This window comes from Rana temporaria, chromosome 3, assembly GCF_905171775.1.
Source record: "Rana temporaria chromosome 3, aRanTem1.1, whole genome shotgun sequence".
NCBI classification, from domain to species: Eukaryota; Metazoa; Chordata; class Amphibia; order Anura; family Ranidae; genus Rana; species Rana temporaria.
Genome location: NC_053491.1, coordinates 414,298,102 through 414,326,010, shown reverse-complemented (window position 1 = coordinate 414,326,010; position 27,909 = coordinate 414,298,102). Strand labels below are relative to the sequence as shown.

Genomic DNA, 27,909 nt, shown 5'->3' with positions numbered 1-27,909 from the left:
CAGCTACTGATGTGCCTGATAAGCAGGAGCCCAAGCAGGAGGACATAAGAGCATGCAGCACTAACATAAGCCCTAGTCACATTGGTGGATATTGTCAAGACATGGGTTTAATATCACTTTGAGTGGAATGGCACTGCTCACAGCTGAACTACTTTACCAAAGACTTCCACAGCCGTACTTGCATTAAGTCCGCTGCAGGATCTTGTTATCAACTGGCCAATGTTGTCTCCTACTGGCTCCCTAACAGGAGAAAGATTGTATTCCTTTCCAGGGCACAGCAAGATTTTGTCTAATGCCGCGTACACACCATCACTTTATGTGTTAAAAAAAAAAACAACGTTTTTAAAAACGTCAATTTAAATGACTGTGTGTGGTGGGAAACGTTGTTTTATGTCTTGTGAAAAACGACAAAAAAAAATTTAAACATGCTTCAATTTTTTGTGTCGTCTTTCAAAACGTTGTTTTTTGTTTCACAAAAATTGACCGTGTGTAGCAAAAAACGACTTTTAAAACGACGTTTTTAAACTCCCTTGTCAGTTTTTTTTCCACCTGTGTAAGGAAGATTTCCCTTCACTTCCTGTCCCACAACCACAACAGCAAGTGAGATAAAATCCTTCCAAATTTACAGATTCCCTGATTGCCATCAGGGTCACCGAAATTGATGTCCCCATTGAAAGATTTCCCCTCTATTTCTGTCCTGGTGACATCCAAAATTTGGGATTTTCTCTTGCTTTCAGTTTTAGTAAAAATAGTAAGTAAGATAGATATAAAATAGAGAGGGTGAATCGCACAAACTGGGACACAGACAGCAATAATAACAGGTGTCCAAAAACAAAAAAGTTTTGCCTTTAGTTACACGTTAACCACTTAAGGACCGCCGCATGATATACGTCGGCAGAATGGCACGGTTGGGCTCAGGGACATATATATACGTCCCCTTTAAGAGACCAGCCGTGGGTCCGAAGCTCCGTGACCGTGCCCACGGGACCCGTGGACCTGATCGCCGCCGGCGTCCCGTGATCAGTCACAAGAGCTGAACACACCTTCCCCGTTTTTCTGCGTGGCAGTGACACTGATCGTCTGTTCCCGGATATAGGGAACGACGATCAGTGACGTCATGCCTACAGCCACGCCCCCCTACAGTAAGAATCACTCCCTTAGGGCACACTTAACCCCTTAGCGCCAGCTAGTGGTTAACCCCTTCACTGCCATTGTCATTTTCACAGTAATCAGTGCATGACACTGGTCCCAAAAAATGTGTCAAAAGTGTCCAATGTGTCCACCATAATGTCGCAGTGACGAAAAAAAAAAATCGCCGCCATTAGTAGTAAAAAAAAAATATTAATAAAAATGGCAAAAACTATCCCCTATTTTGTAAACGCTATAAATTTTGCGCAAACCAATCGATAAACGCTTATTGCGATTTTTTTTTTAACCAAAAATAGGTAGAATACATATCGGCCTAAACTGAGGGGAAAAAAATGTTTTTATATTTTTTGGGGGATATTTATTATAGCAAAAAATAAAAAATATTGTTTTTTTTTTTTATAATTGTCACTCTACTTTTGTTTATAGCTCGAAAAATAAAAACCACAGAGGTGATCAAATACCACCAAAAGAAATCTCTATTTGTGGGGAAAAAAAGGATGCCAATTTTGTTTGGGAGCCACGTCGCACGACCGTGCAATTGTCAGTTAAAGCGACGCAGTGCTAAATTGCAAAAAGGGGCAATATCCTTAACCTGCATAATGGTCCGGGTCTTAAGTGGTTAAGGACTGCCCCACGTACATATTCTGCGGCAGGGCGGCCCTTAAAGTGGAGGTTCACCCGGAAATAACATTTTTTTACCCTTAGATTCCTGCTCATTTTGTCTAGGGGATTCGGCTAGTTGTTTTAAAATCGAAGCTGTACTTACCGTTGTAGAGAGCGATCTTCTCCGCCGCTTCCGGGTATGGGCTGTGGGACTGGGCGTTCCTATTTTGATTGACAGGCTTCCGACGGTCGCATCCATCGCGTCACGATTTTCCGAAAGTTGCCGAACGTCGATGCGCAGGCGCAGTATAGAGCCGCACCGACGTTCGGCTTCTTTCGGCTACTTGTGACGCGATGAATGCGACCGTCGGAAGCCTGTCGGAAGACTGTCAATCAAAATAGGAACGCCCAGTCACGAAGACCATAACGTAAGTACAGCTTCGATTTTAAAACAACTAGCCGATTCCCCTAGACAAAATGAGCATTAATCTAAGGGTAAAAAAATTTTTTATGGGTGAACTCCCGCTTTAAGTGTGAAATCCTCTATCTGTTCATGATTTATTTCAAGGGCTCTGGGGCGCGCACAGTGGGAGCAAATCAGCAGGTCCGGCAGCCGCCATGGCAGCAGGGACATGCCAATCGTTCACAGGAGAAGCAGAGAGCTGTTCTGAGAGGGAGGAAAATTAAGATCTTGTATTTCTACTAAGCAGAAACACGGATCTCTGTTTTCCTCCAGTCACAGCATTCCCCCCACAGTTAGAGAGCACCCCCTAGGAGCACATTTAATCCTTTGATCGCCCTGATGTTAACCCCTTCCCAACCAGCCTCATTTATACAGTGCGTTTTTTTTATCACTGATCACTGTATTGGTGTCACTGGTCCCCAAAAAGTGTCACTTAGTGTCAGGTTTGTTTGCTGCACATTGTGATTGGGATTTTTTGGGACTTTGTTGGATTTTTTTTTTACCAATAACATGTAGTAGAAAACATATTGGCCTAAATTCAGAAAAAAAAAATAGCAGGATGTAAAGAATATTGTTGTTTTTTTTGTTCAAAATTGTCGGTCTTTTTCTAGTTATTGCACAAAAAAATAAAAACTGCAGAGGTGATCAAATGTACCACCAAAAGAAAACTCTATTTGTGGGTAAAAAAGGACATTTGTTTTGGGTACAGTGTCGTACGATCACGCAATTGTCAGTTAAAGCCACACAATGCAAAAAATGTGGTTAATTATCAGTTCATGTTTGCCAGTAACCCTTTCTCTCTGCCATATCATTATGCTGTATCGCCACCTAGTGGGAAAATGTAAGAATTGTTGGCATTCCTTTTACTGTGTTTGGATACCTACAGTATCTCACAAAAGTGAGTACACCCCTTGTAAATATTTTGTTATATCTTTTCATTTGACAACACTGAAGAAATTACACTTTGCTACAATGTAAAGTAGTGAGTGTACAGCTTGTATAACAGTGTACATTTACTGTCCCCACAAATAAATTTGCGCAGGGTTTCCCTTAATATCCATACCAAACCTGGAAGACCTGGTATGGATTTTGGGGGGACCCCTACACAATATTCTTTTTAATTTTGGTTCGGGGTTCCACTTAATATTTAATAAAAAAAATTCCTTTAGAAATTTAATTTTGTTGTGGTATTGTTCTAAACATTGGAAAACTGAAATAAAATATGGACGGTTGGGACTTTAAATGAGATGCTAACCGCATCTCATTTAAAGTCCCAAATGTCCATATTTTATCCTTACAGGGATGGAGGCCTGTGGTGACTTAAACCACATACCTCATATAAAGTCCCAACCCCATTTTTAACGACATTGGAAAACTGTGCCACTTTACAGGTATACTATAGACACACCCCGGGCATGATATTTAAAGAAATATTTTTTTTTTTTATTGTTTAACTTTAAGCATTATTAAAATCACTGCTCCTGCAAAAAAACTGCCATTTAAAAAACAATGTTATCCTATGTGTCCATGTACACACTCTTGTTTATTGCCATTTTTAAGCAGTTGCATTTAACAGCGTTTCTTTGAAAGCAAAAAATGGGTTCAGACGCAGAAGATTTCCAAGTTTCAGGCGCCAAATGCGACTAAACGCAGCTAAACGTGTTTAGCAATGTTTCGTTTATAGGCGTTTTTTGGCCATTTAAAAAAATATATATTTTAAACGCAAACGCGGCAGCAAGTGGCAAAATGCAGCTAAACGTTGTAAAACAGACATTTTAAACGTGGGTTACTATCTGTCAAGTTTAATCATTTAGGAGCCGTTGTAAAAATATCCCGTGTACATGGAGCCTAACGGGGTTCCGCGGCTTCCGAATTTCCCCCTGAATTTCCCCCCGAACACCGCATAATGTTCGTTGTTCGCGGGTACATCCAAACAACCAAAGTTCGGCTCAAACCTATACTCAGGCTGAACCGTTCGCCCATCCCAACTGGTAATATGTCTGTGCATGTCTGTGCCCTGCATACAGCCAGGAATGGTCACGTAAATATGACTGTATGTGTCTGGTCTGATAGCTGATACCGACCGCTACACAACATAAAGATGCTGAATATGGGGGGCAGTGGCCCGGGTTTAGGGGCTCACAAAGGTTGCAGGACAATCTCGACTATTAACCCCAGCTTATGGACAAAAGATATATATAGGTGGCAAGAGACATGTTCATGGAACATAAGTCATTAAAGGATATCAGTGCATTTGTGGCCTTTAACCTCCCTGGCGGTATGATTATTTCAGATTTTAGGTGCTGAAAGCGGTACCATTATTTTGCAAGGAAATTTGGCGTTTTAAATTGTAGGCCTGTAATTCTTAGGAATAACTCACTTAAATCTGTCCAAACAAGATGTATGATAAAGTTTGAAAAACAAAATCATAAATTATAATATAATAAATAACTATAAATAATTATAACAAATGATAATGTAATTATAATAAAAATTATTCAATAGTGTATAGAAAATTATTCAATAGTGTATAGAAAACAGCGATAATAAATTATAATCACTTGCAGAATTCAGCGATAGCGATTTGTGGGGAAATTCGTCATAAAAAATAAAAAATAATGACAGCGACAATTCTGCAACTGAGCAAATTTCAGTGTTTTTGATCTGAAAATTATTCAATAGTGTATAGAAAACAGCGATAATAAATTATAATCACTTGCAGAATTCAGCGATAGCGATTTGTGGGGAAATTCGTCATAAAAAATAAAAAATAATGACAGCGACAATTCTGCAACTGAGCAAATTTCAGTGTTTTTGATCAAAAACACTGAAATTTGCTCAGTTGCAGAATTGTCGCTGTCATTATTTTTTATTTTTTATGACGAATTTCCCCACAAATCGCTATCGCTGAATTCTGCAAGTGATTATAATTTATTATCGCTGTTTTCTAGCTGCTCTAAAACCACTTTTGACATAAAGGGACACTTTTGGTTGCTATGGACAATCTACAGTTTGCAGGCAGAAAGAACAGTTTTTATTTTATAAAAGTACATGTAGGACACTGGGCAGACCACTAGGGACAAAGGGGGTGTGTATTTTTTACATACAGTACTATAATCTAAGATTACAGTATACTGTATGTAATGTGTTTTTTTACTTTTTTGAATTTGGCGCCATTCTCTGCCCCCTTGCGTTGTAACGTCGCAGGGAACGGAGATCGGCGGCACACGGGCACTGTGAATCAAGCGAGGAGGACACCGCTCTCTCACAGCGCGGTGGCATCGCAGGATCCAGAGACAAGGTAAGTAAACACTGCCTGTGAATGCTGCGAGGCGAGCCCGAGTCTAGCTCGGGGTTACCGATCGCAGCACAAAAATTTAACCCCGAGCCAGACTCGGGAATACCGCCAGTCAGGTTAAATAGGGCAAAATAAAAGTAGTAACCTGTTAGGTAACAATACAAACAGCTATTCCAATAATGCAATGCTGCACAATGGCAATCACAACATTACACAACAAGTTTCACTTAAAGTGGAAGTAAATCTTGTGCATTAATTTTACCTATAGGTAAGCTTATAATAAGGCTTACCTATAGGTATTATAAATATTTCCTAAACGTACACCGAGATATTTACTGTAGATTCAGCCGGTGAAGTCACCGTCACATGCGCTCTGAAGGAACAGCACATCCTGTGGCGTAAACAGTGGCTCTGCGAACCCACAAGGAAGATCAGGTGAAGATGGAAACGCCTTCAGCGGTGACAGCATGCCACTGGAGGGCTTCGTTCTAAGGTAGTTGCACATAATGTGCTAGTATGCAATGCATTATTTATTTTTTGCTCAACCAAAACAATACTTAAACCTAATCTCAATCAAAGAAAAGTACTAAGAGGGCTAAACCGCCTTTTTGAGATAATGCAGACAGAAATAACAAGATACAGGACTGTTCTCAATTTCTGAGTGGATCAAAAGTTCTTTTGTTTGCATTTATGAAACAGAGATAATAAAATGCTTCCATTGATACATTTAACCACTTAAGACCCGGACCATTATGCAGGTAAAAGACCTGGCCCCTTTTTGCGATTCGGCACTCCGTCGCTTTAACTGACAATTGCGCGGTCGTGCGATGTGGCTCCCAAACAAAATTGACGTCCTTTTTTTCCCACAAATAGAGCTTTCTTTTGGTGGTATTTGATCACCTCTGCGGTTTTATTTTTTGCTCTATAGACAAAAATAGATCAACAATTTTGAAAAAAAATCAATATTTTTTACTTTTTGCTAAAATAAATATCCCCAAAAAATATATAAAAAAATAACTTTTTTTTCCCTCAGTTTAAGCCGATATGTATTCTTCTACTACATATTTTTGGTAAAAAAAAAAAATCGCAATAAGCGTTTGATTGGTTTGCGCAAATGTTATAGCGTTTACAAAATAGGGTATAGTTTTATAGCACTTTTATTAATAATTTTTTTTTTTACTAGTAATGGCGGCGATCAGCGATTTTTTTTTTTTGTGACTGCAACATTATGGCAGATACATCGGACACTTTTGACACATTTTTGGGACCATTGTCATTTTCACAGCGAAAAGTGCTATGAAAATGCACTGATTACTGTGAAAATGACAATGGCAGTGAAGGGGTTAACCACTAAGGGGCGCTAAGGGGTTAACTGTGCCCTAAGGGAGTGATTCTTACTGTAGGGGGCGTGGCTGGATGTCTGACGTCACTGATCGTCGTTCCCTATGACAGGGAACAGACGATGAGTGACAAGCCACAGAGAAGAACAGGGAAGGTTTGTTTACACTCACCTCTCCCCGGGCGTGGTCACGGAGCTTTGAACCGGGTCACGAGACCCACGGCTGGGCACTTAAAGGACAACATACCTGTACGTGCCTGTGCCCAGCTGTGCCATTCTGCTGACGTATATCGGCGTTAGGCGGTCCACAAGTAGTTAACAGACCAAAAGAGCGCAAGTAAGAGAAGTAGTTCCTTGTTAGGGTTTACATACACTTTAAAACACTATGAGGAAGATTTACTAAAACTAGTGCACTCAGACTCTGGTGCAGTTGTGCATGGTAGCCAATCAGCTTCTAACATCAGCTTGCAAGCTTTGGCAATAAAACCTGGAAGCGGATTGGTTTCTATGCAGAGTGACACCACATTTTGCACTCTCCAGTTTTAGTAAATGACCCCCTATGAAACAAAACAGAGACTGGATAGCCCAGAAAGTTGTCTATGCTGACTCCTAACAACTCCCGAATGCAGTCTGTATGCTCTAAATTGTTGAAATATAAAATAAAAATTTGTGTAACACGGAATAGAGAATTTAGTAAATCGGCTGTAAAATCATCTCTGCGGATGAAGCTTGTCATCTACATAGAAATATTAATTGTCCCCTCATCATCAAGAAAGAATATGACTTTACCTTTATGTTCCCCTGAGGGCTTATCATTATCGGTCTGTCATCCTGATCATAGCTTGTCTCCATATATCTATCAGCTACCAGTTCCCTGAGGGATGAAAAATTGGGGAAATTAAAGGGTTTGCAGCATTTCAACCTCCCCGTTCTTCTTCCCTCCAAGTGCTTCAATATGTCACTTACTCATTCCTCTCCAGGTGTATAACCAGAGGTTTGTCTTCAATCTGTAATTCATACTTAACCACATGTGGGTATTGGTCCTAGGGGGAGCATAGAAAAAGTTCAGTCAGTGCTCTTCTAACAGTGGAGAATTAACCTCCCTGGCGGTATGATTCTTTCAGAAAAAACATGCTGAAAGCGGTACCATTATTTGCAAGGAAATTTGGCGTTTTATATTGTAGGTCTGTAATTTTTAGAAATAACTCACTTAAATCTGACCAAACCAGAGTTTAATAGGCATCCCGGGTATGACATTTTTTTAAAAACAAAATTATAAATTATAATATAATAAATAATTATAAATAATTATAACAAATAATAATATAATTATAATAAAAATTATTCAATAATGTAATCAAATCAAAATCACAGAAATTTGCTCAGTTGCAGAATTGTTGCTGTCATTATTTTTTTTTTTTTATGACGAATTTCCCCACAAATCGCTATCGCACAATTCTGCAAGTGATTATAATTTATTATCTCTGTTTTTTAGCTGATCTAAAACTATTTTTGACATAAAGGGACACTTTTGGTTGCTATGGACAATCTACAGTTTGCAGGGAGAAAGAAACGTTTTTATTATATAAAATGACATGCATGACACAGGACAGACCACTAGGGACAAGGGGGGTGTGTATTTTTTACATACAGTACTGTAATCTATAAGATTACAGTATACTGTATGTAAAGTGTTTGTTTACTTTTTTGAATTTGGCGCCGTTCTCCGTCCCCGTGCGTCCTAACGTCGCAGGGAACGGAGATCGGCGTTACACAGAGGCACTGTGTGAATCGAGTGAGGTCCCGCTCGCTCACACAGCGCGGTGGCATCGCTGGATCCAGGGACAAGGTAAGTAAACACTCCCTGTGGATCTAGCGAGGCAAGCCCGAGTCTGACTCGGGGTTACCGCTCGCAGCAGGAAAATCTAACCCCGAGTCAGACTCGGGAACACCGCCAGGCAGGTTAATTGTACAATGGGCCCCAGGCTGTTATTAATTTATGGGCCCCTCACAAATTTAACATGATTGTAAAGCCTTTTTTTTATTAAAGGATAAGTCCACCCTAACATTAAAATCCCTGCATCCACAGACATCCAAAATCTAACACTAACCTATCTAGCTCTGTAAAGAAGAAATCAGTATAAATACCTTTTTTGAAGCCGATTTGTTTCGGTCTCCAGCGACAGAAACTCTGCAAAGAACATGGCCGACAACGGCTGTGAAATGAATGGGGAGTGACGTCACCCCTAGACTTACTATGGGGCTTCAGTTGTCTAATGTGTTTTCTGCACCCTCCTCCACCGTGAAGCCGCGCCTGACAGCTCATTTCTTCTTTACAGGGCTAGATAGGTTAGTGTTAGATTGCGGATGTCTGTAGATGCAGGAATTTTAGTGTTAGAGTGGACTTTAAAATAAAAAATATGTTAAATTCACCTGCTCTGTGCAAAAGTTTCGCACAGCGCAGTCCCTTACTTCCACTTCTGGGGTCCCCTGCCAGTGCTCTTCACTCCTCCTCTCTTCCAAGTGCCCCTTCAGTAAGTCAGCTGCTCAGAGGGCACCCGTGCAGGTGCAAATCTGAGACGGGCAGTGTGCGTCCATAGGCACACACAGGGTGGGTTGGCCACACCCCCTGCATCCTTCTCACAGGATTTGACTGACAGCCTATGGCTCCTGATGCTACTTATGTCTCCTGTGAGATTAGGAAAAGGGGAGAGTGGTGCTACAGATGGGGCAGCAATAGATCGAGTGAGGACTCGATAAGGTAAGTGTTAAGGCAGGTAAAAAAGTTATAACTTTAGAACCTAAATGTACACTGACATTTGTGGTTTTCTTCTGACATGAGATTTAAAAAAAATTCTGTGGGATTTGGAACAAAGTTATTAATTTGCAAACTTTTACAGTGGCAGATAATATGGAAAGAATGCTTCCAGGTACAGGGAGTGTGCATACGTATTGTACATGAACATTTGCTAATCTTAAATTCTATCTTTTGTGAGAACAATGCAAAGGCTGCCATTGCCAATCACCTTCTAAAAACAAGGCTTGCAAAGCTGAAATTGATTGTATCTCATTTGGTCATGCTAAAGCAGCCTTTCTCAACCAGGGTTCCATGGAATCCTAGGGTTCCTCCAGATCCAGAGGCTGCTAAGAGTTCATTGAGCATTGAGTAACCACTGACACCAATGATCTTTGGGGGGTACTTCTCAATAGTTACATAGTTGAGGATGTTGAAAAAAGACACAAGTTCATCAAGTCCAACCTATGTGTGTGATTTTATGTCAAGATTTCATTGTATAACCCTGTACAAAGTGGTCGTTCAGGTGCTCATCTAATAATTTTTGGAAATGATCAATGCAGTTTGACCTCGCTGGCAGTATGATTATTTCAGAAAAAAGGTGCTGAAAGCGGTACCATTATTTGCAAGGAAATTTGGCGTTTTATACTGTAGGCCTGGAATTCTTAGGAATAACTCACTTAAATCTGTCAAAACAAGAGTCTAATAGGCATCCCGGGTATGACATTTTTTTTAAAACAAAATTATAAATTATAATATAATAAATAATTATAAATAATTATAACAAATAATAATATAATTCTAATAAAAATTATTCAATAATGTAATCAACTTAAAATCACTGAAATTTGCTCAGTTGCAGAATTGTTGCTGTCATTATTATTTTTTTTATGACAAATTTCCACACAAATCGCTATCGCTCAATTCTGCAAGTGATTATAATTTATTATCGCTGTTTTCTAGCTGATCTAAAACCATTTTTGACATAATGGGACACTTTTGGTTGCTAGGGACAATCTACAGTTTGCAGGGAGAAAGAACCATTTTTATTATATAAAAGAACATGTAGGGCACTGGGCAGACCACTAGGGACAAAGGGGGTGTGTATTTTTTACATACAGTACTGTAATCTTTAAGATTACAGTATACTGTATGTATAGGGTTTGTTTACTTTTTTGAATTTGGCGCCGATCTCCGCCCCCGTGCGTCGTAACGTCGCAGGGAACGGAGATCGGCGGCACACGGGGACACTGTGTGAATCGAGCGAGGTCCCGCTCGCTCACACAGAGCGGTGGCATCGCTGGATCCAGGAACAAGGTAAGCCAGCGCGCGCTGCAGGCTCTGCATAGCTACCCCGAGCGTGACTCGGGGATACCGATTTTACCACAGAAAATCCACCCCGAATCACGCTCGGGAATACCGGCAGGGGGGTTAAGGGTAAACCGTTTTTCTTCATTTTAGTAAATGGCCGCATGTCTTATTAAATTCCCTTATGCGGAAAGGGTTTATTACTATTGGGGGGCCACCAGTACGGTATTTGTATATTGAAATCATATCCCCTCTCAAGCGTCTCCTCTCCAGAGAGAACAAGTTCAGTGCTTGTAACTTTTCCTCATAACTAAGGTCCTCCAGACCCTTTATTCGTTGTGTTGCCCTTCTTTGGATTCTCTCCAGTTCTAGCACATCCTTCCTGAGGACTGGTGCCCAGAACTGGACGGAATACTCCAGGTACGGCCGGACCAGAGTTTTATCATGGGAGAATTATCATTTTATTTCTGGAGTTAATCCCCTTTTTAATGCATGCCAATATTCTGTTTGCTTTGCTTGCAGCTGCTTGGCATTGCATGACATTGCTGAGTCTGTCATCTACCCCAGGTCCTTTTCCATCCTAGATTCCCCCAGAGGTTCTCCCCGCAGGGAGTAGATTGCATTCATATTTTTGCCACCCAAATGCATTATTTTACATTTTCCCACATTAAACCTCATTTGCCATGTTCAGATCTTCTTGCAAGGTTTCCACATCCCGCGGAGAAGTTATTGTCCTACTTAGCTTAGAATCGTCTGCAAATACAGAGATTGAACTGTTTATCCCATCCTCCAGGTCATTTATGAATAAATTAAATAGGAATTGGTCCCAGGACAGAACCCCCGAGAGACCCCACCTGCCCATTCTGAGTATTCCCCATGTATCACTACCCTCTGAATTGCCAGTATTCAATCCATGTACTCACCCTATGGTCCATGCCAAAGGACCTTACTTTGTACAGTAAACGTTTATGGGAAACTGTATCAAATGCTTTTGCAAAATTCAGATACACCACGTCTACAGGCCTTCCTTTATCTAGATGGCAGCTCACCTCCTCATAGAAGGTTAATAGATTGTTTTGGCAAGAACAATTCTTCATGAATCCATACTGATTACTGCTAATGGTACCGTTGTCATTGCTCAAATCTACCAATGACAACCAATGTCAGGAACATTCTTCCCAATGACCATCACATTAATGTACAGTAAAAAGTAAATATTGTAATGATTAAAAGGGAAGCATAAGCCTTGAAAGTTATTCTAGGGGTTCTTTCTTGTTGAAAGGGTTGAGAAAGGCTGATCTACAGCTTGGGGCCTCAGGCAGGCACTCATTCTGTCCCTGCTATTATACCCCTTTTTGTCCACCCAGGACAAGGCAGGCAGAAAGGATCGGTGATCATGTGACCACTGTCACAGTGGTCACATGTTTAGAAGCCGGTCCCAATGGCTACTGATCTTTTTTCCTTGCCAAGTGCTATCTTTTACAGCTCGGGCTTTGTGCTGAGAGCGTGCAGTGATCGCACTCTTAGCACATAAACATCAGCTGCCAAGTGACACATATTTGGGGCATGTGAGCGGTAAAGCTAATTTTCTTGCATATACAGTATGTGTTAGGCGGTCATAAAGGGGATATACAGAAAATCACACTCAATCACAATTTGTTTGAGTATGACATTAGAGGAGGAAGCTAGAGTAAAATTACTACTGTTTAAATAGCTGTCAGAAGATTTGCTAAAATGTTTTGTCGCCACTTTCTTTCATAGGATATGGTGACAATGGGGGTTATTTACGAAAGGCAAATCCACTTGGCACTACAAGTGCAAACTAGAAGTGCAAAGTGCACTTGAAATTGCACTGAAAGTGCACTTGGAAGTGCAGTCACTGTAAATCCGAGGGGCAAATCTGAAATGAGGGGAAGCTCTTCTGATTTTATTATGCAATCATGTGCAAGCTAAAATGCTGTTTTTTATTTTCCTTGCATGTCCCCCTCAGGTCTACAGTGACTGAACGACCAAGTGCACTTTCAGTGCAATTTCAAGTGCACTTTGCACTTCTAGTTTGCACTTGTAGTGCCAAGTGGATTTGCCTTTTGTAAATAACCCCCATTGGTGCATCAAGTGGTGCCTTCCAAAGGTGGCATGTGGCTTTCACTTCACTCCTGTCTCTTGTGCCCATGGGTACCCATTGATTGTATACAAACATGTGTACATATAGATATCATAATTTTTATCACGCGTTTATCATAGTTTTACCTGAGCATCACTTTTGTACAGTGCATGGATTTGCTGTGGAATGACAACCTTGTATTTCTGTCCTGTAGGCAGCGCATATAGACCTGGAACTGAGTTCAAATGATAAGTGATCATATTAACCTTTTTATTATTATTAAAACTGTAATAATTACTACTATTGCTATTATTGATATTATTGTTTATTTTATTGTACTATAAAAAAAAACATTCAGTGAGACAAAAAATGATTTTGCATATGGAAACGGAGACGAGAAGGAATACAAAATAAATATTAATGATGTAGCTTAGAAAAAGGCTGAAGACATTTATATTTCTCTCTGATTGAAAATAAAAGATAATAAAATACTATATTATGTGTGGAAGTTGTTTTCTATTTTTTTTTAACCACTACCAGAGTCACTAATATTAGCTACACTGCTAAGAAGGAATAAAGTGACAAGTGCTTTTGCGCTAATACGGATCCTTAATAAGTGTATTAACCTCAACTACAATAAATACAGTGCAGCAAAACCTAATAATGTTTACATAACACCAAACAGAAATCAATAATAAATGGCATCCTGCGCAACGTATCACACAGATGAAATAAAGGTATCACAATGGAGACCAAACTAAAATAGTGAGTGATTAATGAATAAATAAATAATATAAATATTATAATATAAATATTAATTCAAGAGCTGGTAAGCTCAGTGATGAATGAGTCCAATATAAAGTGCAATAAGATCACTCAAAAGTGAATACAAATATAGATAATAATAAAGTGAAAAAAATTGTGCAAAAAAGTGCAAAAATAAGTCCCAAAATAAATGACATTAATGGTGCTGTCAGAATGGGAACGCTGAATAGGCTCAGTAACTGCTAATACTTGACAGATGATAAACGTATCCCTTAATGGGCTCACAGGACTCTTACCTCCAGGCCAATAGTAAAAGGGCATCAAATGTACACCACACTGGCAGCCTTCTATGGATAGTCCCAGCAGCTCCTTCCTGTGGACTGGCAAACCTTTTCCTTAACAAATCCAGCAGTGCTCAGACCAGGGATGGACTGGCCATTGGGACTACAGGGAGTTTCCCGGTGGGCCGATGGCTCAGTGGGCCGGCTTCAGTGACAGCGGACTGCCACCCCCCTCCGCTCCTCTGTCTCTCCCTTCCCACAACGCTCACCTGGGGGGAGCAAAGAAGCAGGAGGAGGACCAGAGGAGCAGGGGGGACGATAGGGGAGCATGGGGGAGGGGACAGACAGCGGACTCAACAGCTATGGCCTGGGGTTTTCTCACTTCTGCCTAATCCCTAATGCCTGTCCCATAAGGGGGGGGGGGGGGGCACCAAACTGATTCTTTGCCCCGGGGGAAATAATGTCTAGCTTCCCCACTGGTACTGCCTATAAGAGTACCATTACCAGCCGTTCTACTTTAATAAAGTAGAACAGCTAGTGAAGGGGGAGAGGGGGCTTGGGTGGACGGGGAAGGGGGGTGCGGGGGTTGTCCGGCCTCCATGGGAGAAACCTGTCAAAGTGGGCCAGTCTGGATGAAGTCCAGGGCCACATTTTTGTCCCAGTCCAGCCCTGGCTCAGACCCAAATGAATAGGAGAAAGAACAAAAGAGGAGGGACTCCAATAATAAAGTACCGTAGGCTTAGGTGGTAATTTTAATGTAGAAAAACCTGCGCTTACATTCAAAAAACTAAAACTGTGCAGCAAAGATAAAAAACGAGCGGCGTCCACAGCGCCGGCTTACGTCACTCCAGGTGTATGTCCGTCCACCTGGAGTGACGTAAGCCGGCGCTGTGGACTCTGCTCGTTTTTTATCTTTGCTGCACAGTTTTAGTTTTTTGAATGTAAGCGCAGGTTTTTCTACATTAAAATTACCACCTGAGCCTACGGTACTTTACTATTGGAGTCCCTCCTCTTTTGTTCTTTCTCCTATTCATTTGGGTCTGAGCACTGCTGGATTTGTTAAGGAAAAGGTTTGCCAGTCCACAGGAAGGAGCTGCTGGGACTATCCATAGAAGGCTGCCAGTGTGGTGTACATTTGATGCCCTTTTACTATTGGCCTGGAGGTAAGAGCCCTGTGAGCCCATTAAGGGATACGTTTATCATCTGTCAAGTATTAGCAGTTACTGAGCGGATATTCAGCGTTCCCATTCTGACAGCACCATTTATGTCATTTATTTTGGGACTTATTTTTGCACTTTTTTGCACAATTTTTTTCACTTTATTATTATCTATATTTGTATTAACTTTTGAGTGATCTTATTGCACTTTATATTGGACTCATTCATCACTGAGCTTGCCAGCTCTTGTATTAATATTTATATTATAATATTTATATTATTTATTTATTTATTAATCACTCACTATTTTAGTTTGGTCTCCATTGTGATACCTTTATTTCATCTGTGTGATACGTTGCGCAGGATCCCATTTATTATTGACTGCTAAGAAGGAATTAACATGGCAAATGTCAAAAGTTGACCGGAAACCAAATAATTCTTGGCATTTTTTTTTTACCTGGCAAATTCATAAAAACGATGCAACTGTATTAAAAACTAATATCTACTTCAGAAAATACAACTGATTTAATAAAAGAGTTGAAAAAAATAAAGATTTGTGTAAACATACTCTTCAATTAAGCAGTCAAATGTATGTAGATGTGTGTGCGTGTAATATATATATATTATTATTTTTTCTAAGTTTCATTCAGCTTCACCTCAAATTTTAACATGATCAAAAAACATTGGAAATTCCTAAAGGATATTTATCCTGGTATTGCAACACCCTCCCTTCCCCCCTTACAATCATTCAGGAAAGAGAAGTCAGTTAGGGATATGATCATCATAGCTGATTTTAGGAACATTAAAGCTGAGTTAGAAGAATTTGTAAATAAATAAATAAAAATGAAGGCACACTATGGGGGTTATTTGAGAAAGGCAAATCAACTTTGCACTACAATTGCAAAGTGCACTTGAAATTACACTGAAAGTGCACTTGTAGTGCATAGTGGATTTGCCTTTTGTAAGTAACCCCCTATCATTTAAGTCCAGCAAGGTGCATGGCACCTCCTGGGCTTAGCTCTGTTATTTATAACAACTTTATAGTTCTCCCAGGAGACAGCTATCGCTGTAGGTCCGGGAAAGTGACATTGATCCTTCTGAGCTCCACATCTTGAACAGGGGAGTCGCTGAAACTGCTGTGCCCACCCCTCTCCTCCTCCCAACCAGTCACAGAAGCTTTGGTATAATGTGAACATATTCACAAAATACAAAGGCTTCTGTCAATGGGCAGCAGAGGGGAGATGCGTGCATAGGTGTTTGTTTCTCTCCTCTCAGATCCCTGAAGTGTCTCCCAGTAGAGCAATGAACCTGTCAAATGTAAATAATAGAGATAAGCACAGGAGATGTCAGGCCTGTGTGCCTGAACTTCTTACAAAGTGATTGAATTCCTGAAATTCAGCTTTAAATCGATTGGTATAACTACACTTTTAGTTCCACGACAGAACAATTCATTCCCGTTTGTCATGCTCAAAACTTTGAGGCTGGGTTCACACTATTGCAAATTGGATGCAGGTTTCTCTGCATCCAATTTGCATGGCAGGAGATTGTGACCGGCTCTCTATGGAGCCGGCTCACACATCTCCGGAACTGGTCCAGAGCAAATTGCACAGGGGTCCTGTATGTCTTTTGGTCCATTTCAGGTCCAAATTCAGCCCAAAATTTGGGCTGAACTCAGACCTGAAGCGGTGAACAGATATGCACCAGACCAGGGCCAGACTGGGAACAAAATCATAACATCATTATTTTATTATTCATAAAAAGGAAAAAACATGCATTTTAAAGCACACTTGAAGAATGTATTATATATAGATAAGACAGATATGAAAGCACATAGGGATTCATATTTATATGTACATATATAAGAGCAAATTCCAGTTAAAAGTAATGAAAAAGTGTAGCAATCATCAAGGGGGACCCCAGGGACTCTGGAAATGTGGGTGGGGGGGGGGGGGGGGCTCTGGTGACCAGAGACCACTTTCCACAGAAAGAATACACCAAGGTAAGGGGGGGGTTACTGATTTAAGGGGGAAACCTTTATATCGGTGCCCCTTTACATTATTGTATTCACTCCCCCCTTACATCAGTGACCCCCCTCAAACTGGCTTGGCGGCACTGATACTGAACTCCCCCCAGGTACAAGAGATCAATGCAGCCTCACCAGTGCCCATTAAAGGCAGCCTACCAGTGCCCATCAAATGCAGCTTATCAGTTGCCATCAAATGCAGCCCACCTGTGCAGTACCCAGCAAATGCAGTCCATCTGTGCAGTGATCACCTAATGCAGCCCACCTGTGCAGTGCCCACCTGATTCAGCCCACCTGTGCAATGCCCACCGAATGTAGCCCACCTGTGCAGTGCCCACCTAATGCAGCCCACCTGTTCAGTACCCACCTGTGCAGTGCCCACCTAATGCAGCCCACCTGTGCAGTGCCCACCTAATGCAGCACACCTGTGCAGTAGTCACCTAATGCAGCCCACCTGTTCTGTACCCACCTAATGCAGCCCACCTGTGCAGTGCCCACCTAATTTAGTCCACATGTGCAATGCCCAGAAAATGCAGCCCACCTGTGCAGTACCCAACTAATTTAGTCCACATGTGCAATGCCCAGAAAATGCAGCCCACCTGTGCAGTGCACACCTATTGCAACCCATCTGTTCAGTACACACCTAATGCAGCCCACCTGCATGGGCGTCCACTGATTTTTTTTCGGCAGCAGCGATACAGAGTTGCATTTTACCCTTTTTTCGACCGCTAGTGGGGGTTAAAAGCGCCCACCCCCCACATTAAAATGTAAAAACACCCCACTTTGTCCCCTGCATCTTTCAATATCTCTTTGTCACTACTGTGTACCCCCTCTCCACAACTGCACCTCTGGACCCCTTTACATTACACAGCACCCCACAGCTCTGGACCCCTTTACATTACACAGCACCTCACAGCTCTGGACCCCTTTACATTACACAGCACCCCACAGCTCTGGACCTCTTTACATTACACAGCACCCTGCATCACTGGACCCCTTTACATTACACAGCACCCCTTTCCCTTGACTGAAACACTACACTATATTGACAGTATATTTATTTCAGGTCTAAAAGAGGAACCTTTTGGAATGAGGGATAAATGGATTTGATTCCAGAAGAGGAACAGGCACTCTAAATAAGGGACAACTAGGAATTATGCCGTGGGCTACAACTCTGTGTTTTGGTTGCTCTGCATTTCCAGACTTGCTAAAAATACATCAGAAAATAGTCTAGTGTTACCTGTGGCAACAGATTTTGGAACAAACAAAGCACAGGCCTAGTAAACTATAAAAAAAAAACGTCGCTCCCCTCCTCTGTCCTCTGGCGCTCGTATCGTATGTCACGGAGCTGGGTCTGTGTGCAAGGTCCCGCCCCCCTAGTTCGGCTCGTGTGATAGGCGGAACACTAGAAGACTATCAGAGGAGCCGAACTAGGGGGCGAGACCTTGCACACAGACCCAGCTCCATGACATATGATACAAGAGCCGAAGGACAGAAGGAGGGGAGGGCTGCAGTCGCCGCTTAAAACGGCCCCAGGGCCAGATTGGCCCTGCTCCTGGCTCTCCCTGGTGATTCCAGGGGGGGCAAACAACCCCCCTTGCCCTATGGAGTGGACGTCCATGCCCACCTGTGCAGTACCCAGGAAATGCAGCCCATGTGTGCAGTACCCACCGAATGCAGCACACATGTGCAGTTCCCACCGAATGCAGCATACCTGTGCAGTGCCTACCAAATGCAGCACACCTGTGCAGTGCCCACCAAATGCAGCACACCTGTGCAGTGCCCACCTAATGCAGCACACCTAATGCAGTGCCCATCTGGATCACAAACTCCTCATGAAGCTTATATTTCAATTTACCGTTGTAAAAAAATCCTGCATCCTGTGACACACAACACACTGATTCAATGCCCCATTGGATCAGTGTTCTGTCAATCACAGAAGCCGATCTAGGAGGCGTGATTTTCTTACAGCACTGCCAAACTGTTCAGACCCTGCTAGTCGGAAGATCGCTGCTGTGTGTGTGTGTACCATACACAAGTAGGAGAAGGGAGGGAAGGGCAGCACGGAAGCCTCCGCGATTAGGCGCAGTGCAGCCACGCAGGATCGGCCCTGCTTGAGCCACAGTTCAAAGCGCCCCCAAGGCAGGTGGCTTACTGGGAAATTTCCCGTTATCCCGGTAGACCAGCCCGGCCCTGCAATGGACACCTACTGTAAGTCGCTCCGTGCTTCAGTGTGAACCCAGCTTCAAGCATGATAAAGACATGATAGAAAATGATCTTAATTCACACACCTACACAAAGGGGAAACAAACTGAAATGAAGGGATACATTTGCCAAAGTATATGTGGTATACATTCTTAAATTTGTAGAGGTCACCTATGAGAGTACATGGACTTTCTTTGTATGTTTTTGAAAGCCTTAGCAATGTTTCTATCATTTAAACATCTCTCATCATTTATGGGTACATTGTGCCCATTTATGAGCATATTTAAAATGCTTTTTTTTATGCTCTGCTGTACTGCAAGGCAGTATTCCTGGGACACCAGTTTGCCAGTAAAATGTTCCTCTAAGTTACGTAGAGTTATGTAGATTTCATGACAATTACAGAAGTAATGGCTGAGAGGGTTGATGTATGAAGCTTAGAGGAAGGGCAAGCAATCCAATGTGTCTGGCAACGATATAGTTAAAACTTGCTCTGGTTTCCTCTCCATAGACCCTTGACACACCAGAATTCATTTTTATTTATAAATATTAAACAAAATGATAAACTCACCTATGACCGGGAGGATGAACATCACCAGTGGAGACATTATGGATATTAGCATAACAGCGGTAGGAGCACACAATAGGTGTATATGTGTGTGGGGAAATGGATGTGAAGAAAGCAGTGGGGATTCTCTGTAATTTATACCCTGATAAGCAAACAGGTTCATTGTCTAAATATTACAGGGCGTTTGTCCCCAAGCAAAGTCACACTGTGTTCCTACACAAAGCCAAGACAGAGACCTCTGGCACCCAAGGCGAGGATGCCAGGTGCACCCCCCAACTAAAAATATACAAAATACCCCCCTCTTTCCAAACTCTCTACCCCCCTCTTTCCAAACTCTTTCATTCATTGCCAGAAAAACTAAAACACCTTTAAATTGTATATATACAAATGGTTAAAATGGGTAGGGAATGAAGGAGTTAATAAACATTAAAACAAAATGTTTAACTACATGTTTTATGATATTTTATGTTGAACAAATTAACTACAAATTACATTTTGTGTCTATGCCCCTTAGAATCATGTTTCCGGTACAAAGCATTTTTTTTCTTTCAAGTTTGGTGCTACAAACACGGATAAATGTGAAAGTGAAAAGTTTATATAAACAATAAGGCTTATGCCGCGTACACATGACCGTTTTTTCCGTCGGAATAGAGATGGGGTTTTTCCTGACAGAATTCCGCTCAAGCTGTCTTGCATACACACGGACACACCAAATTCTGACCATCAAAAAACGCGGTAATGTACAACACTATGACGAGCCTAAAAAAATTAGGTTCAATGTTTCAGAGCATGTGGGTTTTTTCTCCGTCGGAATTCCATACAGACGAATGTAATTTCCGTCGAGAAAAAAGAGAACATGTTCTCTTTCTAAGTCCGTCGGAATTTCCGACGGAAAAAGTCCGATGGGGCATACACACGGTCAGAATATGCGATGAAAAAATTCCATCTGACTTTCTTCATCGGAAACCCCGACCGTGTGTACACGGCATAAATGTACACGGGACATTTTTACAAACTCTCCTGAACGATTTAACATGACAGATAGTAACCGACGGTAAAAGGTCAGTTTTGCCGTGTTTGCGTTTTGAAGCATTTAAAAAAAAAAAAAATATATATATATATATATATATATATATATATATATATATATATATATATATATATAATTTTTTTTTCAAATAGCCAAATATTTAAAACACCTGTAAACAAAAAACGCGGCTAAATGCGAGTTAACGCATTTACACACGTTTACAAGCTGTTACAGGCATTTGGCATTTCAAATGCCTCTGAACATCCGTCCTGAACGCATTTTTTTTTTGCGTTACAAATTTTTTTTCTGAACTCAACTGCCTAGAAACGACAGGGGCAGCTGAAAAAAAAAATGCCCAACTGCTCCTAAACATCCATTTACCAGTAGTGCTGCTGCTGGCAAACGGACATTTAGGAGCAGTTGGATGTTTTTTTCAGCTGCCTCTGAACTCTCTTCTATGTTATCTAATCAGTACATGTACACAGGGTCGTTTCTAGTCATTTCTAGGCAGTTGAGTTTAGAAGCATTTTTTGGAATGCAAAAAAATGCATTCAGGACAGATGTTCACCAGAAATGCCAAATGCCTGTAAACACTGCAATTTTTTTTTAGCATTTAGCAGTGTTTTGTTTACAGGGGTTTTTCATTTTAACAAAAAAAAAAAAAAAGAGAGAGGAGGGTAAAAGACGGGGGAGAGAGAGGGTGCCTTTGGGTAGCTTAAAGAGGAAGTAAACCCTTGATCAAAATGTTTTCTTCTCACTCACCTGCAAAGTAAAGACATAGGCCCGGATTCACAGAGAGCGGGCGCACATTACACCGCCGTAGCGCAAATAAGATGCGCTACGCCGACGCAGCGCAGAGGCAAGCATGGAATTCACAAAGCCATTGCTCCCAAAACTGCGCTGGGTTTCTAAGGCGTAAGCCGGCGTAGGTGGAAGTGGGCGTGAGCCATGCAAATGAGGCGTGACCCCATGCAAATGATGGGCCGAGCGCCAGACAGATACTTATAACGAACGGCGCATTCTCCGTCCCGTGGATGTTTCCCTGTGCGCATGCTCAGAATCACGTCAGAACAACTGCCTAAGATACGTTGGATCACTGCCTACGGCGTGAACGTAACCTACGCCCAGCCAGACACACGTCCAGCGTAAACTACGTAAAATACGCAGGCTTGTGTTCCCTGGTGCAGCCCTTTGCATGGATGCTGCTGAGTTACACCTCCTTTATGGGGCATAAATTTACGCCGGACGTATAGCCTTACGCACACTGCGTCGGATGCATGTACGTTCGTGAATCGGCGTATTATCCTCATTTGCATATTTGAATGGCTGATCAATGGGAGCGTAAATATGCGCCGAGCGTAAATGTGCGACCACCCTACGCCGGCGTAAGCAAGAAGAAGGCGCTGGCTGCGGTGGGGCGCTCGTCAGTGTACCGCTGACTTGCGTGTGGTGGTTTACCTTGCCAGCGATTGATATTACTTTATGGGCTATGCCCTCAAGTATAATTCTGGGGTCAGTTTAATGCCTGTCTCGCACTGATGGTGGAGACAGGCCTCTTTTACTATCTGTGTTTATGTTATGGCTGCTCACTGCATAAGGGCCCTTTCAGACGTACGGATCCCGTGAGGATTCGTACCTTTAACATCTGCTTACTCAGCGGGGAAACACTCCGTTGATCCCCACTGAGCCAGCAGATGACAGGGCGGTCCCTGCACACAGTGCAGGGACTGCCCTGTCAGATCTCTGCTTACCCCTATGGGGGGATCGAATGAACATGGTCCGTGTTTACCCGATCTGATCCGCAGACGCATGGAAAAATTGTATTTTCCTCCATCTGAGGAATCGGAGCAGAGCGGACACCGATGAGATCAGGTGTCAGCAGATATTCATCCGCTGACACCCGCTATCCCATAGGAATACATGTATGTCCATATTTCATCCGAAAACGGATGCATGTATGAAAGGGGCCTAACTGTGACTGGCATAGTTGTGTGGCATTTTTTAAGGTTGTTATGTTTAGCAAGTTCAATAAAACTGTGGCCTTGCCCTACTTCCAACTTAACCACTTGCCGACCGCACCATAGACATTTTACTGCTACAGCGCGGTCGAGTTGTTCTGGGAGGAACAACTGCAGTCACAGATCCAGCCATCCATCCCAGCTATCCATGTGCAGTACTCTGCAATACTCTGCAATACCCCAATACTCTGCAATACCCCAATACTCTGCAATACCCCAATACTCTGCACGATACTCTGCAATACCTCAATACTCTGCAATACCCTGCGTGATACTCTGCAATACCCTGCGCGATACTCTGCAATACCCCAATACTCTGCAATACCCCAATACTCTGCAATACCCTGCGCGATACTCTGCAATACCCCAATACTCTGCAATACCCCAATACTCTGCAATACCCTGCGCGATACTCTGCAATACCCCAATACTCTGCAATACCCCAATACTCTGCAATACCCTGCCCGATACTCTGCAATACCCCAATACTCTGCAATACCCCCCATACTCTTCAATACCCCCCATACTCTGCAATACCCCAATACTCTGCAATACCCTGCGCGATACTCTGCAATACCCCAATACTCTGCAATACCCAAATACTCTGCAATACCCATTTTTTTAAAGCGCCCCTGTCCCCGTGTGCTCGCATGCAGAAGCGAACGCATACGTAAGTCCCGCCCACATATGAAAATGGTGTTCAAGCTACACATGTGATTTGGGGTTCTATGTAATTTTCTAGCAAATAAATTATGATTTTTACATGTAGGAGAGAAATGTCAGAATTGGCCTGGGTGCTCCAGAATGCCTGATGGTGCTCCCTGCATGTTGGGCCTCTGTATGTGGCCACGCTGTGTAAAAGTCTCACACATGTGGCATCGCCATACTCGGGAGGAATAGCAGAATGTGTTTCGGGGTGTAATTTGTGGTATGCATATGCTGTGTGTGAGAAATAACCTGCTAATATGACAGAAACTAGATTTTTTTCTTTTGTTTTTCTTTTATAGCGCAAAAAATAAAAAACTCAGAGGTGATCAAATCCCACCAAAAGAAAGCTTTATTTGTGTGAAAAAAAAGGACACAAATTTCAAATGGGTACAATGTTGTATGACTGAGTAATTGTCATTCAAATTGTGAGAGCACCGAAAGCTGAAAATTGGTCTGGTCAGGAAGGGGGTTTAAGTGCCCAGTGGTCAAGAGGTTAATGTAGTCTCTGTGTCCTTTTTGGGGGGTAAGGTTTTTTTGGTCTCAATAATGTCTAATAATTGACTGTTGGAAGTTTGGCATCTTTGTGGGTGTCTACCTAAACAGGGGATTTAGGTGGCTCCTTTGGGATTGGCCACTGAAGCATGAAGTGACTATTTGGGGCCTGAACTCTAGAAAAGGCTACTCAGGGGCATTTCCCGCTACTCTGAGGAGATTCTGACGTCACAAGAATTGCTCACCCGATCATTGTGAGTTTGTCACAGCTTTATTGGCGATTTACCTTGCCAGTGATTGATATTACTTTATGAGATATGCCGTCAAGTTTAATTCTGGGGTCAGTTTAATGCACCTATGGTGGAAACAGGCCTCTTATGCCGCGTACACACAGTCGTTTTTCGGCATGAAAAAAACAACATTTTTTAAAACGTCACTTAAAATGATCGTGTGTGGGCTTCACATCGTTTTTTGGCTTTTGAAAAACGACAAAAAAAAATTTGAACATGCTGTATTTTTTCATGTCGTTTTTCAAAATGTCGTTGTAAAAAATTATCATGTGTGGGCTAAAACGACGTAAAAAACCTGCACATGCTCAGAAGCAAGTTCTGAGACAGGAGCGCTCGTTCTGGTAAAACTACCGTTCAGAATGGAGTAAGCACATTCGTTAGGTTCGAAATTATTGCATTGTGAAATGCAGCGCATTCTTTTCTTCTTTTTAATGCTACACTAATCCTCCTTTTTTGCTGCTGATATTGTTACATAGTTATGACAAGCTTTTTACTTTATTATTTATTGTTATCTAATGTTTATTTATTTATTTTCCTTTTTTTAGCCAGATCTCCATCTAAAAAAATATTTTTAATATTTTAATGTAGCTCTACTTTTTTGGTAATTAATTTGATAATATTTTAGACTGCTTTACATTTTTTTTTTTTTGGAGTGTTACCACAACAACATAATTATTTATTATAATTTACTTAATTTTCACAAGGAGGTTAGTGTCCCCTTGTTGATTTGAAAATGTTCTTTTTAGTAATGTCTCTGCCTACTCACTACCGATCTTTCTATTTTAAAGAAAAACACATGGTCAAATTTTGTCAGCAAACCAAAAAAACATTTATTCTGGTATAATCAAAACAAAAGAAATTAAAGACTGATGGCAAACTAAAAACAAACTTAATAAAAACAAAGAAGCCAAGGAAGGCAGCACTGGAGAGCGTGCTTGCATTTGTACCGACAAGGGTCCCCAAAGAAAACAAGCAAGGCTGTGAGCCAAAAAATTAAACCAATAGGGGTACCATCTCAACGCTTGGACTTGGTAGTCTTCTTCCCTGCAGTCTTCCCTGCAGACCGAGTCCTTGGAGGCTGGGTTCCTGGAGGCGAGCTTGTGCCAGGAATAGGACCCAGAGCAGGCTCAGGAAGAGGAGGAGCAGGAGCAGGACTAGGAGCAGGAGGAGCAGCAAGGACAGGAGGAGCGATCCGCACAATGTCGGTGTCTTCATCGAGCTGCCCCAGTGAGGCCATGCTTATGGCCTTAAAGATGATGGCTTCACAGCGCACACGCTGGCCCCGCTCCAGATTATGGAGCTTGGCAGCGATGAGCGCTGCAAAACCCTCTTCTTCTCTGGATTGCTCTCGGAGGGCCGCAGTTGCCTCGTGAATCAGGGTCTGGGTCTCCTCCTCCATTTAGAGAAGCCTCCTGGCCCTTTTCGCGGGAGTGCGGAGAGAAGAAATCCGTGAGATGGTATCACGACGGCGTGCCTCCTGTCTCCCACTGGGGCCTGCCTCCTCCTGGCTCCCAGTGGGCTCTGCCACCTCCTGTCTTGCAGTGGGGCCTGCCTCCCCCTGGCTCCCTGTGGGGCCTGCCTCCCCCTGGCTCCCTGTGGGGCCTGCCTCATCCTGGCTTTGCTCTGTCTGTGTATAAAAAAAAGTACATCGTTTATTTGTTGTCTTCATAAATCACACACATTTTTAAAATCATGACAGATGCAAATTGAATGCTAATATATATTACACACAGGGCCGCCATCCTGAATTATGGGGCCCCTTACACAGCTTCAGACATGGCCCCCCTGGAGCAGGGGGGGTGCTGCCGCCTGAAATTGAGAAGCGGGGGGCCTTTACCCAAAATAGAAAAATAGGAAAAAAAAGATATATATTTAAAAATTGATTCTTACAAAAAAGGGGAGTTGTCATCCGGGGCCCCTTACAGGTGTAATGCCTGTATCCCCCTCATGGCGTACCAAAAAAATACACACAATCATTCTGACCCCTGCATTTTTCATTCTTGTCCTCATCATGTTTTGCCACTACTGTCTATTGATATGTTCAACACTTTTTGTTCAATCCTTTTAAATTTTGAACACTAGTAACATCAATTTGACATCATTATTATACTTTGAATCCCCAAAATTGTTTACAAAATACAATACCTGGCTCCATGGGTCACAATCTGGATCCTCCAGGAACTCTGGCTCTTCCTCAGAGGTTGCCTGCTCTTGCCTGCAGGGAAGACTGGAGGATTGACTGCAGGGAAGACCGGAGCGACCTCTTGGGGGAAGGGTAGACAGGGATGGCCTGGACTCAATGTGGTCATCCAGGAACTGCAGCTGACCATAGTACCACAGGTTTGGCCTATAGATACTGTCAGCTGCAGCTCCGGATCTCATTGAGGCCATGACTTGTGTACGTTGGGTCCTGTAGGTGCCCCTAATGGTATTAATTTTTTTGATCACAGACGTGATTGTGGCGTTGGGGACCCTTGTCTTTACAAATTCAAGCAGGGTCTCCCGTGCTTTCCTCCTGACCTCTTTGTTTTTATTTTGTTTGTTTTTAGTTTGCCACAGTATAGGCAGATCCTCCCATCTTTGGATAAATTCAGTGAATAAATCAGGGTCTTTGAAGGCCTCCATTATTTCTGCAAGTCAAAATTAAATTAAAAAAACTAATGTCAGTCAAGCCACTACTACTAATAAGCTTTATCACCATATCTAGACCACAAACTCATCCACTGATCACTAATAACGTCCAAAATGTATGACACGATCGTTACCTCTGCCTTCTTCCACAGACTGTGAACGCCGTTTTCACTCATGTGGTATCCCTTTATACACTGCGCACGCGTGACGCTCCGCACGTTACCCCACCCCTGACGTTCGGTCTAGTCCTTTCCCCTTCTCTCTCGTTTAATGCGGAACAACATAGAGGACATGCAGACTATGGAAAACTCTAGCCAGGAGCCAGGCCAGGCGGAAGCACACACAAGAACCAGGAGAAGGAGGTACAAGGCCTCAAATATGGCCTTTGAGGAGATGGTGGAGATGGTGGCCATATTAAGGAGGGAGGACTACGATGGGAAACATGGCCCTTACAGGTATCCCAACAAAGTCAAGGCCGATATCGTGGAGAAAGTGGTGAGGAGTCTCCACCAGAAATTTGGGGTGCGCAGGTCCAAAGAGCAGCTCAGGAAAAGGTGGTCTGACCTGAAATTAAGGGAGCCGGACCAAATGGAGAAGATAAAAAGACTCATTAGAAGAAGTAAATAATTTTCCAGTCTAATCATTTTGTTGGCTTGTTTTTTGCGTCATGTGCTTTTTCTTTCAGG

The 27,909-nt window shown here is 42.3% G+C and overlaps 1 protein-coding gene across 1 annotated transcript in view; it reads right to left on the bottom strand.

The window, feature by feature from the left end:
* LOC120930522 (snake venom metalloproteinase BITM02A-like) overlaps window positions 1-26,983 on the bottom strand; it is a 55,264-nt gene extending 28,281 nt beyond the window's left edge. The window contains exons 1-4 of the mRNA XM_040341700.1: window positions 26,738-26,983; window positions 13,205-13,396; window positions 7,819-7,895; window positions 7,642-7,726 (exon numbers count right to left, since the gene is read on the bottom strand). Of these exons, the coding sequence (XP_040197634.1) occupies window positions 7,642-7,726; window positions 7,819-7,895; window positions 13,205-13,396; window positions 26,738-26,983 (600 nt within the window). The remainder of the gene's footprint in view (window positions 1-7,641; window positions 7,727-7,818; window positions 7,896-13,204; window positions 13,397-26,737) is intronic.
* Between the last annotated feature and the right edge of the window lie 926 nt (window positions 26,984-27,909).